Source organism: Callithrix jacchus, chromosome 3 (genome assembly GCF_049354715.1).
Source record: "Callithrix jacchus isolate 240 chromosome 3, calJac240_pri, whole genome shotgun sequence".
Classification (NCBI taxonomy): Eukaryota; Metazoa; Chordata; class Mammalia; order Primates; family Cebidae; genus Callithrix; species Callithrix jacchus.
In genome coordinates this window covers 69754433-69775579 of record NC_133504.1, presented here as the reverse complement: position 1 = coordinate 69775579, position 21147 = coordinate 69754433, and the positions used below count along the sequence as shown (strand labels likewise).

The 21147-nt window shown below is 37.2% G+C and overlaps 1 protein-coding gene across 3 annotated transcripts in view; it reads left to right on the top strand.

Annotated features, from left to right (window-relative positions):
• Positions 1–21147, top strand: part of INTU (inturned planar cell polarity protein) — a 95906-nt gene that overhangs the window by 26748 nt on the left and 48011 nt on the right. For all 3 annotated transcript variants that reach the window (XM_078366533.1, XM_035292979.3, XM_002806642.7), the window contains exons 3-4: positions 7498–7583; positions 16643–16846. In XM_078366533.1, coding sequence (XP_078222659.1) covers positions 7498–7583; positions 16643–16846 — 290 coding nt within the window. The remainder of the gene's footprint in view (positions 1–7497; positions 7584–16642; positions 16847–21147) is intronic.

Sequence of the window (21147 nt, the reverse complement as noted above, 5' to 3'; positions counted from 1 at the left end):
TTTACTGATCCAATTATTTCTTGAAAGGAGCTATGTTTTAGTGGAAGAGATGGGTCACGAATAGGCAGGCAGTTTTTCACCGTGTGATAAGTGTCATCATAGGGGTTTACAAGGAGGATCATATTGAATCTTTTAGGAAGGACATCTGTGGCAAAGTATGTGTTCCAGAATGGTCTCAACAGGATCTGCATATGTTCTTAAAATGTACTGTTGATACTCCTCCCATGGACAGTTGTACTCTGTGTCACTGAATCTGGGTGGGCCAGTTACTACGGCTTAATGGGTGCCATGTGACTCAAGAGGTTGGATCATAAAAGGTGATGTAGCTTCTGCCTCATTATTTTGGGGATGCTTGCTCTTGGAACCTAGTCATCATTGTGTGAAGAAGCCAGGACACCAGTGATCCAATTGATAGCCCCAGCTGAAGCCCTTGCCACCAGGTGTGAGTGATAAGCCTTCAGGGTGACTCCAGCCCCAACCACCATCTGGCTGTAACTGCATGAGGAACCTCAAGTGAGAACCACAGCTGACCCCAGTTAACCCCAGAACCAGGAGAGATAATGAATGATTGTTTTTTTAAGCCTCAAAATGGTTTGGATAGGCCTGGCATAGCATAGCGACGTACACTTATAATCCTAGCACTTTAGGAGGCCGAGGTGGGCAGAGCACTTGAGGCCAGGAGTTTGAGACCAGCCTGGCCAACGTGGTGAGACGTGGTGTCTACTAAAAATACAAAAATTCCTGTACCTGGTGGTGCATCCCAGCTACTTGGGAGGCTGAAACACAAGAATCACTTGAACCTGGGAGGCAGAGGTTGCAATGAGCCAAGATTGCCACTGCACTCCAGCCTGGGGGACATAGTGAGACTTTGTCAAAAAACAAAATTGTGTGGATGACTTGTTTTGCAGCAGTAGGTAACTGGAACAGGGGCTAATACATACTTACATTCCCTTGGGTCTTCAACTTTCCTTCTAGTGAAATGATAGGATTGAACTAAATATCTCTAAGGTTTGTTCTTTTAATTCTATAAAAGGATCCAGAATTCATTTAACATGCTCCCCTTTCAGTGGTATTTCCTGTAAGTTGGTAGTTAGATCTTGAGGCCTCTTCAAGCATATTTTATAGGTGGTCTGTGTACTTCCATCAGGAGCAACATATTATCTGTTGTTTTTCTTTTTGTGATAGTAACAGCTATTGATAACCATTGCCTAGATCCATCAATTCATTAAGGGACTGCAAAATGGTGATATTCCAATTCTGTCAGTCTTTCTTGATGCTTCAGTTAAAATATTTTCATAAAAACAAGCTCCCCCTCACCTCTGTTTGGTAACCTTGACACATGGTTCAGACAGGAAAGGCAGGATAAATATTGATTTTTCTTCATTTAACAGTTCTCACAAAAAATGAGTTGATATCATTATTCAAGGACTTCTGGAATGGTAGATAGGAAGGAACCTTAATTCTCTCCAGTTTAGTGCCCACATACTATAGATGAGGGATTGAGACTGAAATTCGAAAAAAAGTATAACAAAACTTACTGTTAGTAAATGGATTGGCAGAAAACATTGAGTTTTGAATATGTAAAATGGGAATATGGTAACTTTGTCAAGTAATATAGTAACTATATAGAAATACAGTAACTTTGTCAAAAACCAGATTCCCTTTCCCTGAAGTCAAATTTGGCTTGATTTAAAGGATCAATTTAAATTCACAATCTGATTACATTCTTCTGTCCCATACATGTTTCCCATTTCTTCTGTCCATAAATCCCTGCCTCTAACAAACAAGGCTGATTTATTTTTTTCCTAACTGACCTCCAGATGCACCTTGTATGTCCATCTTTGTTCTTTAGCATTCATGGTTCCTTTTGGTACATCACAAGTATTTCTTTTTTTTTTTTTTTTTTTTTGAGAAAAGGAAAGAAAAAAATGAGTAAAGGAGAAGAAGAAAGAGGAAGAGAAAGAGGGAGGGTGAACGGAAATATTGCTTTATTCTGCAAAAAAAAAATGGGTATTAATAATGGCCAATCAATGTTTTATTTAAACCTATGAGTAGGTGTGATGTGGTATTGACAAGAATGTATATTTTGTGTATTTGAAGTGGAGAGCTCTATAAATATTTATTGTTTACTTGTTCCGGATCTGAGTTAGAGTCCTTGATATCCTTATTAATTTTCTGTCTCATTGAATCTAAGTCTCTATGTATCTGGGTGTTAGAATTGTTAGCTCTTGTTGCATTGATCCTTTTACCACTATATCTTTGTTGCTTTAAAATCTATTTTATCTGACACGAGAATTGCAACTCCTGCTTTTTATTTATTTATTTATTTATTTATTTATTTATTTTTGCTCTCCATTTGGTTGGTACATCTTTCTCCATCCCTTTGTTTTGAGTCTTTGTGTATCCTTGCATGTGAAACAGGTCTGGATGTAACATGCCATTGGGTTTTGGCTGTGTCTTTTGATTGGGGGATTTAGTCGATTTAAGTTTAGGGTTACTGCCATTTGATGTTAACTGGCTGTTTTATCCATTCGTTGATGTAAATTCTTCTTTATGTTGGTGCTCTTTACCTTTTGGTATACTTTTAGAAAGGCTAATACTGGTTGTTTCTTTCTGTGTGTAATGCCTCTTTCAGAAGCTCTTGTAAAGCAGGCCTGGTGGTAATAAAATCTCTGAGTACTTGCTTGTTCATAAAAGATTTTATTTTTCCTTCAGTTGTGAAGCTTAGTTTGGCTGGATATGAAATTCTGGGCTGAAGGTTCTGTTCTTTGAGGATGTCGAATATTGGCCCCCACTCTCTTCTGGCTTGTAGAGTTTCTGCTGAGAGATCTGCTGTAAGTCTGATTGGCCTGCCTTTATGGGTAACCTGACCTTTCTCTCTGGCTGCCCTTAGTATTTTCTCCTCCGTTTCAGCCCTAGTGAATCTAACGATTATGTGCCTTGGGGTTGCTCTTCTTGAGGAATATCTTTGTGGTGTTCTCTGTATTACATGGGGTTGAATATTGACCTGCTTTGCTAGTTTAGGAAAATTTTCCTGAATAATATCCTGAAGGGTATTTTCCAGCTTGGATTCATTCTCTCCTTCGCATTCAGGTACACCTATCAAACGTAAATTTGGTCTTTTCACATAGTCCCACATTTCTTAGAGACTTTGCTCATTCCTTTTTATCCTTTTTTCTCTAATCTTGTCTTCTTGTTTTATTTCATTAAGTTGGACTTTGACCTCTGATATCCTTTCTTCTGCTTGAACAATTCGAGTGTTTAAACCTGTGCATACTTCTCGGAGTTTCTGTATTGTATTCTTCAGTTCCATTAATTCACTTATATTGCTCTCTAAGTTGTCTATTCTCAATAGGATTTCATCAAACCTTTTTTCAAAGTTCCTGGTTTCTTTACATTGGGCTACAACATGTTCTTTTAACTCACAGAAGTTTCTTATTATCTATTCCCTGAAGCGTGATTCTGTTATTGGGATGCACTCCTTCTCCATCAAGCCTTGTTCCATTGTTGATGTGGAACTGTGATCATCTTTAGAGGGAGAGGCGTTCTGATTTTGAGTATTGTCAGCCTTTTTATGCTGGTTTCTTCCCATCATTGTAAATTTATCCTCCTGTCGTCTTTGAAATTACCAACTTTCAGATTAGGTCTCTTGAGTGGACGTCCAAGTTATTAGTTCCCAGGGCCAGAGCAGCGGCATTAAGACTGATGGTGCTTTTCTGCCCAGGATTCTCCTGTCTGGCTTCCTTCTTGTGTCCGTAATAGGTGACTCTGACTTCCCAGGGCTCCAAACCTCGGTCAGAAGGGGAACTAGTCTCGTTTACTCTGTGCTGAGAGCTGCCGCACCGAGGTGCCGGCGAAACCGCTGCGCCGGCCACAAGAGTCGCGCTGGCGACCCATGTGATTCCTCCACTGGGGATCTTCTGCTCTGTGAGCGACCAGAATTTGTCTGAAAGTGTGGCGTCCTCTAGTTCTCTGCGCTTTCACTGAGAGCTGCAATCCCGAGATGTTAGCGATAGGCCATCTTGGATCGTTCTCCCATCACAAGTATTTCTTTGCATTATTAAGATAGGGCATTCATCTTCTATTGCTGCTGGGATACATTACCACAAACTTAGTGGTTTTAAAAAATACAAATTTATCATCTTTCAGTAATGTATGCTGGAAGTCTAAAATAGTTCTTCTTTATGAAAATCAAGGTGTCCACAAGACTACCTCCTTTTGGAGGCTCCAGGGAAGAATCACATGATTCTTTGACTTGTGGTCCTGTCCTCCATCATCAAAGCCAGCAGCGTAGCATCTTCCAGTCTCTCTTATGCCGACCCTGACACTTCTGCCTTCCTCTTATAAAGACCTTTATTATTACCTCAGGACCACTCAGATAATCCAGGATAATCTTCCAGTCTTTTAAGTTAATTACCTCTGCAAAGTCCTTTTTGCTGTGTAAGGTAACATATTCAGAGATTTCAGGGATTGATACATAGACATCTTTGGAGGGCAATTACCACAGTTGGGGGTTTTTTGGTAAAATATGAATTTTTTTCTTTTTGTAATAGTAACAATATATGTTAATTGTAGACAATTTAGAAAATACAATTAAGCAAAAAGAAAAATTCCATATACCCAAAAGCAACATTTTGATATATATTTTTTCTTTTTCCTACATTTGTGTACAGTAATTTTGTTTCAAAAATATTTAAGTCATATATTCATTTTATATATTGTATAAACACAGCAGTAAACCAACTTTTGCATATATATTTTCATAGCCCTTGGTGCCTTATGCAGTAGCCCTTTAGTACACATATGTTGTTTGATGTTAAGGATATATTGAGAAATTGATGGTTTTTCTCACACAATTAACTTCACGTTAAAGAACTGTGATAAACTGATTTCTTTTTAAAAATATTTTGTTTGTTGCTTAAATATATCTCTTAATAAAAAATTTGTTTCTACCCATCAATAATTCCCAGGCCATTTCTTATTAAGCAATGCAAAACAATCATATAGTTCATTTCCTTTCAGCCTTTGAAATGGTACAGAGCATATTAGTGACTCCCATGTACTTATTGAGAAAGACCTTTCCTGGAGTGTAGGATGTCCAGTGCAAGGGTGTGATGTCCAGGAAGCCGGCCATCTCTGAGTCGCTTCAGAGAAGTGCTCAGAAACACTAAAGGAAAACAAATTTCTGGGAGAATGAGAAGTATATACAAATACTGCCTTTCTAGAATGGGAACATTTCTCTATTAAACATTTTTAAATATTAGATATACTACACTTGATTTTAAAATTTATTTTTATATATTTTTGTGATGAGACTTCTCTTTTTAGAGGTTTGTTAGACTTAATACTTTTAGATGATACTCCCTATAACACTCAGAAATGTATTCATTAGGATTTGGAGAAAAAAGTCATTTGGGACATCATCCAATGGAGTTTTAGTTTGAAGTAACAAATTTAAAATGGTTTTACTATTTCTGTGCCCTGAGAATAAACTATAGACAATAGAACTAATCATTAGGGTAGTCCAAAAGTGGCTTTATTTTACATTGACACAGCTACACAGTGTTCATCATTCCTTTATTTTTTTTAAAATCACTACAGCTCTAAGTAATTTGATATAGTACTCTTGTTTAATCTCTTATATAGGAGAAATTAAACAGGCATATTGTTGTGGGTTTTTTTATTTTTTTCCCGAGTAGACTTAAAATTGAAAGTTTTAGTCTGCAAGTTTTTACTTTTAGGGAAAGTTTACCCAAAGTGCTATAATAGTTAACCATCATAATGACTTGGTGCCCGTGCTTGCAACACTCTCATCTGAGTTGTATCTCTTGAGCATGTAAACCTAGTTCAAGCCTTCACAGATGGCCTAAGAAACTACTGCTCACTCTGCACTTAACCCCTTTCCCATATAATAGAGTATCCAGGAGAGGAAGGAAAAATGGAGGAATAGCAGTAATGGAGGAATAGCAGTACCTAAAGTGTCAACCTTTTCATCTGTTTGCCAACCCTGAAGATGGCCAAGTGATGCCTAATAATGGGTTGCCTTAAAGGAAAGGAACTCTGAACTTAGGGAACACCAATCTTTTATAAAGAAAAGTTATTAACAATAAGATATTGAGCACAGCATTGACCTTATTATACCATTCAATAAACAAGCTTGACCTTAGCTCAGGATGGAAACACTATCTCTATTGCCCAAGGGTGTTCATTATAGGAACATCTTTGAAAAGACAGTCTAGAACGAAGTCTTTCAGTGCCTCAGCTTATAAGATGTACAGAAACATGAGACTCATGAAGAATTGTCTACCAACATGATTCTACATATACAGGTTGAGTCCTTCTTCTTCAAAATACTTGGGACCAGAAGTGTTTCAGATTTGTTGGTTTTTTCTCTTTCTTTTTTTTTTTTGAATATTGTATTCTACATACCTCTTGAGCATCCCAAATCTGACAATCCCAAATCCAAAATGCTCCAGTGAGCATTTCATTTCCTTTGAGGGTCAGGTTGGTGCCCAAAAAGTTTTGGATTTTGGAGCATTTTGGATTTTCATTTTTGGATTTGGAATGCTCAACCTGTATGTTTATTATCCATCTTTCACAAAGAATAGTAAGCTCCCTGAGGGTGGAGATTTTGTCTTTGTTTAATTATTTGTCTCTAGTGCTTAGAACAGTGCCTGGTACACAGTAAATGCTCAGTAAATATTTGTTAAATGAATGGATGAATATGAATTATTTCATCAATTTCCTAATAACATATTTAGAAACGATGAGAAAAATAACTTTGGTATGTCTATATTTCTATTAATATAGCTCACTGGTATTTTGATAGTATCTTTAATTATGGTCTGAAAGTAAATTTCCACTTTAACACTGATTTTTATTTTATTATCAGATTTGGCAAACATAACACATTTTTCTAAGTGCATGGAAAAGAGATTTTTACCAAACATGCAGTGTATTTTGATATGGTTGGGGCCTTTGAAGCAAAAAACTATGTGTAGACATAGATCAGTAACAGAAGTGAATACCGTAGCATATTGAGTTACGATGTGCCACATGGATTTAATATGAATTTCAGCTGGTTTTCTTTGTTTTGTTTTATTATTTTGTTTTGTATTGTTTACTGTGGGTCTAAGTGGTTAGATTCAGTTTTGTCAAGTACAGTATTTGGTTCATGCCACAAATTTTCCTTTTGTCCTTTGGGTTTACATAACTCTCCCAATTGTATCAAGAATGAAAATATTCATCTCTTAAAATATTTATAAGTTGTATTTAGTTATGGTGCAATGTTGGGCAGTATTATAGATTAAGAAGAGTAAAGTTAGATTAGCCCTGCCACCACTGAGCTGTATAAACCTGGACAAGTTACTGCTTGTCTGTACCATATTTCTCATTGTACTTTGAGGAGGTCAGAGTAGCTGTTTAATGTTCCAATTCTAGACCTCTCTGGTTTTCGGATATTCATACATCTATCTTTTATTGTTATTCTGGATTCAGGTGATGTCCTTGTTGCTGTGAATGATGTTGATGTTACTTCTGAAAACATAGAGAGAGTTCTGTCTTGCATTCCTGGACCTATGCAGGTATGGACATTCTTTTTCTATATTTTTCAATGTTACATAAAAGAAATACATCCTGTACTATTTTCTTTTTTAAGCTACTGAAAAGTATCATGTATAATGGATGAGTTACATTGACACTTGGCTATTTAAGAAAATTTAGCTCTTGCTAATATTATTAGCTTTTGGAGATTATTCTAAAAAGAGAGAAAAATATCTACAAATAAAACTTTTCCTACATAAAGCAGTAACAGCCACAGTAATGAAAACATATATAATTACAAACTTGCCATCATAACTACCATATATGCTTTTGACAATCTAGTTCCTAGAGGAGTCATTTTAAATAGTCATGGAGTTTTCTGTTCTCTGACTTATTAAGATCACTATTGCTATAAAGTTTCTTTTTCCAATAAGATTTTGTTTTAAAATCTATATAAGTTTCTTGATATTTTTTAAAATTTAATTAAGCTTTTCTCCTAGACTTTTGTTTGGCTACTTAATGAATTATTTTTCAATCCTTTTATATAAAAATAAATTTATTTCATAAAAAGCCATTTTGATACCTGAACACTGACACTGTGTATCATAGGTGACATTTTTCAGTTATTAGGTATATTTTGCAAATGCTGTACCTTTTTCTTATGAATACTCTGTTCCAGATAGCATCAGGAATTAGCGTTCTCTTTTTGGGAGGATACGGAAGATGATATGCTTTGTATGAGTTAGAGCAGCGTTCCCCAAACCCTGGGCCATGGACTGGTAGTGGTTTGTGGCCTGTTAGGAACTGGGCTCCACAGCAGGAGGTGAGCAGTGGGCAACAAGAAAACCTTCATCTATAGTTACAGCCACATCCCATCGTTCACATTAGTGTCTGAGCTCCACCTCCTGTCAGATTGGCGGTGGCATTAGATTCTTCTAAAAACATGAACCCTATTGTGACCTGTGCATGCAAAGAAGGGATCGAGGTTGCATGCTCCTTATGAGAATCTAATGCCTGATGATTTGTCACTGTCTCCCATCACCTCCAGATGGGACCATCTAGTTACAGGAAAACAAACTCAGGCTTCCCACTGATTCTACCTTACAGTGAGTTGTATAATTATTTCATTATGTAATATAATGTATTATAATAATAATAGAACCAAAGTGCACAATAAATGTGGTATGCTTGAATCATCCCAAAACCATCCCCCACATCCTGGTCTGTGGAAAAATTGTCTTGCATGAAACCAGCCCCTGGTGCCAAAAAGGTTGGACACTTTTGGGTTAGAGGACCCATCAGGCAGTGAGAGGATGAAGTCGTTTTTGGATTGGTCAGAATCCCTGATAAATCAGAATCTTAGCTGCATCTGATTTGAGATTCTGAAATAATAAGGCACATGATGAAATTCCTCATTTTCGAGGAAGCAAGATTTCCCTAATGCCCATTTCTTTCTTTTAAACACACTTTGTATGCACGTGTATGTGTGTGCATGCAGGCATGCCCACACACGCATGCACACACACACATACACAGGTGCTCTGTAAATTTAGCTGTCCTCGGAAATGTAAAATGAAAGTGCTGGGATAACTATGGCAGCTGAGAACAGCAATGCCTAGGAATGGATAGCGAGATGGAGATGGAGGTGGGGTGGTGTTTGAAATAGTAACAATCAAGTGGACATCAGCCAGCCATGGTGCCAGAGTAGGTTGTGCTATTATCTACCTTAGTCACTAGATGTGGGGAGATCTCAGGGAGGGTACTGGGGTATTTCAGGGTGCTCAGAAAGCAGCTACTTATTGATCAATAGTGAAGAACTGCAGTATTTTAACGAGTCAGCTTCCTCCAAGTCGAGTAGCTATGTATTATCCCAAAGTGAGTGATCCCCTTTCCTTGCCTATGTTGGTTGCAGGTGTGCTTCCAGTATTGCCAGAGTTCAATCATGTCTATTCTGTCTTCAAAAAAATGAAAAGTTATGTGTATAGTGGAATCACATTATACTTACATTTAATTAGCTTTTGCAAATTCAGCTGTGCATACTTAGCAGAAGAAAAAAGGGGGGAAAGAAATAAGGATTTAAATATTTTAGATCAGTTCCGTCCGCAATTAACCTGTCCTTGTTAAACACACAAGAGGTGTCAGGTATCTGCTATTTGCCCAGTTTGCCTGTACACCATGAGCATCTTGCTGCAAAGTACAGTTCTGAATTTAAAGATATATTTTTTAATACAATGTGGCTCTTAAGTTCCAGTTCTTACATCTGGTGCCTGAAGAAATAGTTTGTCTTGAAGATGGAAAAACCTGACTATGTGAGTTAGATTTATCATACTGAGAAACTATGTTGTATTTCAACACAGCAATGTCTTCCTAATATAATTTCAAAGGGATTTTGACTATCTATACCTTTAGAATGTAATCCCTTTGTAAGTGTATACTATTAAAATCTTTGTGTTATTTTAGAAAAATAGGCGTAACTCTTTTTGTTATCACAAAAGAAAATACTTGTTCATTGTAGAAATTTTGAAAACTAGGCCAGGCATGGTGGCTCACCTCTGTAACCCTGGTATTTAGAAAGGCCAAGGCAGGATTGCTTAAGCCCAGGAGGTTGAGCCTACCATAAGTCACGATTGCCACTGCACTCCAGCATGGGTGACAGAGTGAGACTCTGTCTCTTAAAAAAAATACAAAGAAATTTTGGAAAAGAGAAAAAAGTAAGGGATAAAATCTCTTAGACTTTCATACCTGAAGAGACTATTAACATTTTTGCATATATCATTCATTCTTATTCCTTCCCCTCCCTGCTTCACCCCCATCTCTAGTATAAGTATAAACATGCATGCATTTATTTGTTTGTTTGTTTGTTTTACTAGCAGAATTGGTGTTATAGCTGTTTTTCTCAAAAGCAAGAACTGCATTTAAGGCAATATATTTTTAATAACTATGAAAGATAGTTAAAATTCCTTTGACTAGAAATCATATTTAATTAGTAAACTACATTTTTCTTACTTTGTTCATGTTGAGAGGGGGTATAAACTATAAGCTTTTCACTACCAGCCATTTCCCTGAGGCTGTGTACACTAGGAGTTCAGGGAGGCGGGAGAAGGACTGGGAAGGGAAGTCTAGTGTTGCGTGTAGCAGACACTGTCGGGTGCTTTGCTTCTGTTGTTCCTTTAAGAATTTTATCTATTCCTCACAACAACCTGTAAGATTTCAATAATTAGTACTATTTTATACATGAAGGAAAAGAATCTAAGAGAGGTTTAATGATTTGCCCAGTGTTACAGAACTACTCAATGAACCGGAACCCATATTGACTCTAGAGCATGATCTTTGCATTTCACACACAGCTTTGTGGAGCTTGGTGTCTGCATCCCTTTGTTCTTGCTGGGCCAGAACTAATGAGATGGGTCTGTCCCAGAAAAAGTTGCTTGACCTGGTTTATATCTGCGGCATTTGAAACAATTATTCAAGCAATTAGAGAAGAAAGCTGATCTGTAGAGAATGCCATAGGAGACTTTCGCATTTAAATTTGGAACTATCTAACAGTAACATTTTAAACATATAGTCAGACTATAAAAGAGGTCTAAAAGCCTCTTTTCACCTAATAGAACATGGCCTAAAAGATAGTGTAATGTGGCAGAAAGGTTACTGAGGAGAAGGAGGTCAGATCTCCATTTTAAGCCTCACTCTGAACAAACTTCCAAATTCTTCTGGGTTTCAGTTTCCTTGTCTATAATCAGAAGGGATTTGAGAGGGTGATCACTGAACGCAATTTCAACTTTACAATTCTGTGTTTGCTTTTTAAGCCATTTCTGTAATAAATACATTCAGGATACCAGAATGAAATCTGGAAGTGAAGCCTTTATACAAATGAAGTAAAAGCCCAAATCATTCCTTTTCAAGCCAAGTTTTAACATTTTCTAAAACAGGTGTCTTAAATTCATCAAAAATGTTAATATAATGAAAGACAAAAAAGGACTGGAGAACTGGTCTAGACTAAGCTAGACCAAATGACGTACAACTAAATGTGGTGAATAATCCTGGATTGTTGCTAGATTGCAGTGGGAAATATCGGTATTAGGACAACTGGGGAAATCTGGACTTGGACTGTATTAGGCAAGAGTATTATATTTGATGTTAAAATTCCTAAGTGTGATAATTACATGTTTTATGTAAGGCAGCAGTTCCCAACGTTTTTGACACCAGAAACCAGTTTCATGGAAGACAGTTTTTCCCTAGATCATCAGTGCAGATGGTTTCAGGATGATTCAAACATAGTACATTTATTGTATACTTTATTTCTATTATTATGAAATAATTGTACAACTCACCATAATATAAAATCAGTGGGAGCCCTGAGCTTGTTTTCCTGCAACTAGATGGTCTCATCTGGGGGTGACAGGAGACAGTGACAGATTATCATGCATTAGATTGTCATAAGGATTAAACGACCAAGATCCGCCTGCGTGCACAGTTCACAATAGTTTTTGTGCTCCTGGGAGAATCTAATGTCACCACTGATCTGACCAGAGGTAGAGCTCAAGCGGTAATGTGAGTGATGGGGAGTGGCTGTAAATATGGACGAAGCTTCGCTCACTGGCCACTCCCCTCCTGCTATGCCACCGGGTTCCTAATGATTCCCGTACCTGCCTGTGGCCTGGGGGTTGGGGACCCCTGGTGTAAAATGATGCCCTTGTCCTTAGGAGATACATGCTGAAGTACTTCGGGATGAAGTAGTAAAATATCTGTGAGTAGTTTTCAAACGGTTCAGCCAAAAAGCTTAAAAAATACATATAGAGAAGGGAGGAGTATGGAAGGAAAGGAAAAGAAGACCAGAGAGAAGAGACAAAATGAAGCAAATGTGACAAAATGTTAATAGTGCCATTAGGTGTGGGATTATGGGCAATCATTGCACTCTTTCTTACAACTTTTCTGTAGGCTTAAAATTTCTAAAACAAAATGTGTGAATACCCACGTAATTGCTGACTTTTGCAACCTGATCTGTTGCAACAGCTCTGTGCTCTCATTTATTCAACAGGTACATATAATCGTGCATGTAGTACATTACCCCCTCCCCTGACTTTATCTGAGAGCTTGGGTCCAAATTTTACAGATAACCAAGACTGATTTCATTTAGCACTGGGCTGTAGCTGGCTTTCCTAGAACTTTGGAGAAACCTAACTCCTTTTCTAGGAGAATAGCCATAAGATTAGTAGTCTTGGACTCCTCTCTCAGGTAGTTGTTAGGCCTAAAGGAGGGGACAAAGGCTTCCTAAAGGAGATGATTCTTGAGTGGAATGTTTTAACTTTTATTATTTTCTCGTTACACAAAAATAACATATACTGTGGAAATATTAGAAAGCAAACTAGTAAAATTTTAAAAATATTTGTAAATCTCTATTCTCAGAACCCAGAAGAAACCATTTATATCAACATTTTAAAGTGGAGGACTTTATATGACCAGATTTCCGTTTTAGGACTATATCACTCTGGATGAGGGAGACAGATGCAAGACTGGAGGTCAGGAAACAAGGTGGCTGGGTTTGCAGTAGTCCAGAAGAGAGGTGATAAAGGCCAGAGCAAAGGTGTTTGCCAGAGATGGAGGAGGAAGAGATTAGATTAAGATACAGAGGAAGGAAGGGGCCGGGCAGGGAGGCTAACACCTGTAATCCGAGCACTTTGGGAGGCTGACGCGGGTGGATCACAAGGTCAGGAGTTCAAGACCAGCCTGGCCAAGATGGTGAAATGCCATCTATACTAAAAATAGAAAAATTAGCTGGGCATGGTGGTGGGCGCCTGTAATTCCCAGGTACTCGGGAAGCTGAGGCAGAGAATCGCTTAAACCCAGGAAGTGGAGGTTGCAGTGAGCCGAGATCACACCACTGCACTCCAGCTTAGGAGACAGAGTGAGACTCTGTCTCAAAAAAAAAAGGATATAGAGGAAGGAAAGAGAACCGTACTTTTTACAGGAAAGAGACAGAATTCCAAGAAGCCTTCCAAGTTTTGTCTTGGGTCAGTCAGTGAGGTGACCCAAGAGGAGAAGAGGATGGAGGAGAGATAATCTGCTAAGCGAGTCAGACTCGATTCCCTCAGAATTTTGACCAAGGAGCATTGAAAGCATCTGCCAGCTGTTAGCCAACGGGGAAAGGATGAGACATGCAGAGAGCAGTGTAAATGATGGGAGAGACAGTGCAGACTGAAGCAGAGGTGGGAGACTTATCAGCTTCTGGAGCTGCTTCAGATTCTGACAGCCTCCCCAGGTCCCATCTGTGAAGAGAATGGTAGCTAAAGGGGAGTCAGAGGATTTCTTTGTTTGGTAGATGATTTCTTTGTTTGGAAGAGATGTTGCTTTTTAAATAGGATGGGCCAAAGACTGAAGTAGAAAGAAAAGACAACGTGACAAGACTTTGGAAGTGAAGAGTCATAGAGAGCACAGCCTCGGGTCTAAGGAAAGGCTGGGCAAACTGCACAAAGAAGAGGGACACAGGACATGAAGGATCCTGAACCTTGTCCCAGGTTAAAGTCTCACCAAGTAATAAGAGAAAACCCTTCATACGAAGCTTCATATAAACTAACTGACGTTAGATATCATTTAATAAAAGTTTTCCCCTATAAAAACACATAATATCCCTAATATTTATGTATATCAACCCATTTTTAAAAACAGCACTTAACTCTTAATTTGGTTATCTGTCTCACCCTTTACCATTTTATCAAGGCAACCAGATTTCCTTTCATTTATAGCTACTTAACAGGTCAGCTTTTAAAAATGTCTTTTTAAAATATCATTTTCTTTGTATTATGTAGCCAACTTTACTTAAATCAGAAGAATGGTGGCTGAAATAGTTCCTTAAAGAATTTTAATGGATGGTTCTGTGGTGTGTGTTTTTGTTTGAGTTTTTGTTGTGGTGAGACAAAAAGGTCCTTGCACCACAGAAAAGAAATGGCGTTGTTTGCCAAGCATAACATTAGTTTTCAAGTATGTTGTTTTTAACCAAGCGTAGCAAACCAATCTGAAATTTTAGGTTGTTGCTGCTACCTAAAGTAAAATAGTGAATTTTTAAGTCTATTTTTAGTAGACTTAAAATTTTCTCTTTTATATTTTTGGTAGGTTGCACCCTATCTTTTGACCTTTCCACCTATAGGAATCTCAGCTGGGAAAAAATGCCTTCCCTGTTCTGAGATGCATTTCTTTTTTCTGAGGAACCACCTTCTTGTCACCACCGCTTATGCATAACTCTCATAGACACCCAGCTTCATCTCTGTGACACCTGCTTCCCCAGGATGTGACTCATCTCATGCTCCCTCTGATCTGATTTCTCCCCTTTCATACCGCTCACACATCTCCACTCAGAGTTATTCCTAAAGTCCAATGCCAGGGGACAATCTTCAGAGCTCTCATCTGTCTGTTACAAAGTCTGTACTCAGGAATTCCCCAAGGAGTTCTCACATTTCCAGAGCACACCGCCAAAGGCTTCCATATATTTTCTTGTGGATACTCCTAAATCCTCATTCTCAGATAAAGGAATTCGGGATAGATACCCAGTAGTGGCATTGCTTTATCTAGTAATAGATCTGCTGTTAGTTCTTTTAGAAGTCTTCATACTGTTTTCCATAGAGGTGGTACTAATTTACATTCCCACCAGCAGATCATAAGCGTTCCTTTTTCACCATGTCTGCTCCATCTATTGTTTTTTTACTTTTTAATAATATCCATTCTGGCTGGAGTAAGGTGGTACCTCATTTTGTTTTAACTTGCATTTTCCTGATGATTAGTCATGTTGAGCATTTTTTTTCATATTTCATTTGTGTATCTTCTTTTGAGAAATGTCTATTCAAATCATTTGCCCACTTTTTAGTGGGATTACTTTTTTCTTGCTGATTTGAGTTCTTCATACATTCTGAATATTAGTTTTTTGTCAGATGCATAATTTGCAACTATTTTCTCCTATTCTGTAAGTTGTTTACTCTGTTATTTCTTTTGCTATGCAGAAGCTTTTTCAGTTTAATTGGGTCCCATTTATTTATTTTCATTTTTGTTGCATTTGCTTTCAGAGTCTTAGTCATAAATTCTTTGTCTAGGCCAGTGTCCAAAGAGTAGCTTTTCTTTTGGAATTGTTATGGTTTCAGGTCTTATATTTAAGTGTTTAATCCATCTTAAGTTAATTTTGTGTACAGTGAGAGTTACAGTTTCATTCTTCTATGTGTGGCTAATTTTGGTGCTTCTTTGAAATGAACGAGCTATCTTTGACCAACTGGCATCTAGGCAAATATTTCCTTTTTCAAGGATAGGTAATTTTAATATTTCATCCCTAAGTACTTGGGCATGTATCTCCTAAAGATAAGGGCACTTCTTACACCTGGGGTCCCCAACGCCAGGCCACAGACCAGCACCAGAACCGTTAGGTAATTGAGAAGTGGAGGCTACCTTTCCATACCTGTGGAAAATGGCCACATTCTGGACTCTTACCAATTTTGACATCAGGCCATGAAATTAAAACTATCTTGATAAATGATAGATAATCTTCTTAGACCATGTTGGTCTAAGATCCAGCATGTTGACAGTGTTTACTCCCCTTGGCCTTTGTTTAAAGAACCAGAAAGAGTGCCTGAGATAAAGATATTTGAAATACCACCTTATTTGGAAGGAGAGTTAACTTTGGTTGTGCGAAGTCACTCTTAATGCTGAATCTCTTCCTTCTATCTTCCTAGATGACCCAGTACTGTCAGCATTCATATTGTGGTGTTTTTTTTTCACTATCAGATAATACTAATTTCTGGTTTTTGATGGCCTTTCTTATTTTTATAGTCAATAATTCAAACTGCAGTGATGATTTTTAATTAAATAAATTTTTATACAGAACATTATACATTCCTATTCAATAAATATTTGTGGTAATATATATCAGACATTCTGCTAGGAGCTGGATATACAAATATAAATAGAATACACAGCACCTGCCATCAGGAGCCCTCACTCTAGGATGATTTATACAAACTGTACATACCTGGGTGTATGTGCACACATAGATCCTTCTTTGTGAAAACTGCAGTTGATTTTCCCTTGTTGAAAAATCAACACACTGTTTTAACTTTTAAAGGTAAAACTGACATTTGAAAATGCATATGCTGTGAAAAAGGAGACATCCCAACCAAGACAGAAAAAGACACGGTCGAACACAAGTGATTTAGTCAAGCTTCTCTGGGGAGAAGAGGTTGAAGGTACCCAGCAGAGTAGCCTAAACACTCCTCATATCATTATGTATCTCACACTACAGCTCGACTCAGAAACCTCCAAGGAAGAGGTGAGTATCCTCAAAAGTACAAAGAAAAAAGTAAGGACCTTTTATCGTATTCCCAGTGAATGGGGAGTATATTTGATTTAAGGAAAAACAAAAATGAATTAACTGTTGTTCTTTAAAATTGCATATCTAATACTCTGTTACAGATTCGAATATTTCATACTTCAAATGTTTTTAAAATGAAAAATTATTCAGTTATTTCAGTAGAAAAAAAGAGGAAGGTATTGTTGCAATATCTTTTAACTTAGAAGCTAAGGTCTCTAGCTTTTTTTATATGTTTCATTGAAGTATTAATTGTACATAATAAAATTCAACAATTTTAAGTGTACAGTTTGATGAGTGTTGACAAATATATTTTAAACCAGCATCACAATCATGATATGGGACATTTTTAACACCTCAAAAAGTTTCCTCTGTGCCCTGTTACAATCAATCCTCTCCTGCTATTAATAGCTTTTAATGCAGGAATATGTAGCATTAACTTTCTTACATAGGTTATAGTTTTTATGTTTTACATATTTTTTAGTCACTTTTGATTATTTATTGAACAACTACTTTTGTCTAGTTTTAGATATTGGTTATTTTTATTTGCGGGTAAAGGAAACAATTCTAGTAAAGATAAGTAAAATGTATAAGTTCACATGGCTAGTAACTGACAGAATTTCTATTTAAGCTGAAATGTTTTGCTTTCCAAATTCTGTGCCTTTCTTTCAACATCAGTGTTTTGAGGCTGTTAATTGTTTCGTTCAGTTTTATCTTTTACTAATTTCTTGTCTGCTTTTCCTATTTATAATTAAGAAAAACACCTGTAATCCCAGCACTTTGGGAGGCCGAGGCGGGGGGATCACGAGGTCAAGAGATCAAGACCATCCTGGTCAACATGGTGAAACCCCGTCTCTACTGAAAATACAAAAAAAATTAGCTGGGCATGGTGGCGCGTGCCTGTAATCCCAGCTACTCAGGAGGCTGTGGCAGGAGAATTGCCTGAACCCAGGAGGCGGAGGTTGCGGTGAGCTGAGATCATGCCATTGCACTCCAGCCTGGGTAACAAGAGCGAAATGAAACTCCGTCTCAAAAAAAAAAAAAGAAAGAAAAGAAAAACATAAAATCACCCCCTCTGATGGGGATTTGTCCATTTTTCCCTCCCTTTCTAAATATTTTTTCTTTATCTATTTTGAGACAATTAATGTTTAGAATTATTAAATCTTCCCAGAGAACTGAACTTTTTGATATCATGATATGATCTTCTCTACCCTAGTTTGTTTCTGTCTTAAAGTCCTTTTTTAACATTAACATTTTAAAAATAATATTTAATATCATAGAGCTTTATTTTATAAGTATTTGACTTTTTTTTCTTTCTTTTCTCAGTTCATGTCTTTATGTATTTTACATGTCTTTTACACACAGCTTATTTCCAATCTGGCAGTCTCTCTCTTCTAACAGACAAACTCAGTAAGTCCATTTATAGAGATTACTGATATATTTGAATTCATTTCTGCTGTCTTCTTTAAAAATTTCTATTGAAACTGCTTTTTCTGTGATATTTCCTTGCCTATTTTTGGTTGCTTGTATCATTATTCTTGCTATATGCTCTATTTTTAAAATGATTACACTTAAAATTTTATCATGATATTTGTCTTTACAGATTCTAAACACTATTTTAACTCCTTTTCAAATAATTCAAAACTCTTAATATACCTTAGCTTCAGTTACCCTTCTCTTTACTACATGCTATTGTTGTCAGTATTTTAGTGCTCTTTTCTCCATCATTCACAGTTATACTACTACTACTTATAATTGTTACATTTTATGCACCACAAAATTTATAAATTAAGGCCGGGCACAGTGGCTCACACTTGTAATCCTAGCACTTTAGGAGGCTGAGGTGGGTGGGTAGATCACAAGGTCAGGAGATCGAGACCAGACCATCCTTGCCAACATGGAGAAACCCCGTCTCTACTAAAAATACAAACATTAGCTGGGTGTGGTGGTGCACACCTATAGTCCCAGCTACTTGGGAGGCTGAGGCAGAAGAATCACTTGAACCCGGGAGGCAGAGGTTGCAGTGAGCCGAGATTGGGCCACCATATGCCAGCCTGGCAACAGAGCAAGACTCTGTCTCAAAAAAAAAAATTACAAATTAAGTATATTTTATACCCATATATAAATTGTATATTATAAAATGTATAAATATAATTATATATTACATATATTTGTCTTTATGTAACTATATATTTCATACAGCTGTACCTCGTTTAAATTTATAATTATGCCTCATATTTTCTTTACTCATCATTCTTCTTACATCTGAAACTGTCCTTATTGGATCATTATCTTCTTAAAACATGTATTTTAAACATTTCTTTAGTGAAACTGTGATCAATTCTTTTTGCTGTTATTTATCTGATGATGTTTTCTTTTACTTCTTGAAAGGTAGCTTGATAATTCTAGATTGTATTCATTTGAGTAGGCTAATTGCTATAACAAACAACCCTAATGTCTCAGTGTCTTCACATGATGAAAGTTTAGTTCTCATTTCATTTAAACATTCCTGGTCTTGTGGCTCAGTGACTCCAGCCCTTCTTCTAGTGTTCTTATTATTCCCAAGGACTTGGGAGTCCTCTGCTAGATCTTTTGCATCTAACTGGCCAATGAGAGAAGAGAGAAGGCAGGCAGTATCACACGGGACATTTTGGAGACCTGACTTGAAAGAAGTAACATCATTTTTGCTCATGTTCCATTGGGTAGGATTAGTTGCATGGTCTAGCCATATGCAAAGAAGTAAGAAATGTAGCCTTCCTGTGTGGCCAGGAAGAAGATCAAGTGAATACATGGGATTGCTTGTGCCACCTATGCAGATAGTTATTTTCTCTAATCTATTTGAAGATGGTGTATCCCTTTGCTTTTGACCTCCATTATTGCTGTTAAGAAGTCTACTGTCAGTCTGTCATTGCTTTGTAAGGAATGTGCCTTTTCTTGTGTTGGTTCAGCTTTTTGCTTCTTCTATGCCCAAACTGTTGTTTAATCTCTCCATTGTGTTTTCTATTTAAACAATTACCTATTTATTTTTAGAAGTTTCTGAAAAGTATTTAATCAGCATTTCAAATCTGCCATGATATTCCTGGTGGTCCCTTGTTACTTGCTCATCTTTGTGATTCTATACCTTGAACATTTTTTACATAGCTCCTCTCTGTTCTGTATCTTCCCATTCTACTAGCTCTAGTCCTGAGAGGATTCTCACTTGCCTTCTTATGTCCTTGGGGATCTCTGACTAAACTTATTGCTTGATTTTATCTTTGGGAGTTCCATGGTTCTAATGAGCAGGTGCTCTCCTGCAGAGATAATTTGTTTCTTATGATTTTGCCACTGACCTAGGCTATTTCAGCCTTAATTGAGGCTGTGGGCTTAACACAGTGGTTCTAGGCTCAGCTCACCCACCTGACGGACAGCCCTGCTTCTGTCCTTCTGCCCACCGCTCAACTCCCAGCAGAGGCCCTAACTTGCTGTGCAGTAATGGAGGCGATTGGAAGGTTGTCCTTGGAAACCTCTCTGCTTCTTGCATGTCAGCAATTTGACAAGTATGTTCTGGCCATAGACCTGGTTTTACAGCACAAGGGTCTCTCAGAGGATCTAGTCAAGCATAATGCTTTGAACAGAAGTGAGACTTAAAAGGTTTTTAACTAATCAGTAGCTCTTTCTTCTTGAAATCCTTCCAGTGCGTATTCTCAATGTTAAAGCTATTTTTTCTAAAAGGACGCATTTCCTTGTGTTGCTTCATATATCAGAATTTCGTGAATAATCCAAATGGCAAAGAAGGAATTACTTAAACACATTTTTGTTATTTTCTGGGTTCTGAACAATACATACATACCTAAAGTTAATAATTCTAATTTTAGGTGTGTAGTACTACTCCTTTATATTTTTAAAACAAATGAAATATTTAAGCATTTGTTATATAAAACATACAACAAATTTCTGGAATGATAACATCCTGAATCTTTCTAAGACATTTTGGAGTAGAATACTGCTAAGACCTTTTGTCAACCTTGCCTTTCTTTCCATGGGAAAGTATGTAGACATTTCTCAAAAAAACAGGTTTCTGTCTGTTGCCAAGCCCCATATCAACATTGTAATTAAGAGAGGCTTTTTCTTCTTATTGAACAGAGTGGAAGCTGCTGCCAATGCATGCTACTAAGAGCTCAAAAATACAGCTAATTAAAATTGGTTAGGAACCGTAGAGCTTGCCAGGAGGTCTTTAATAGTAAAATTTTAATGACTGGAAGAGAGACCTTCTCAAATGACTT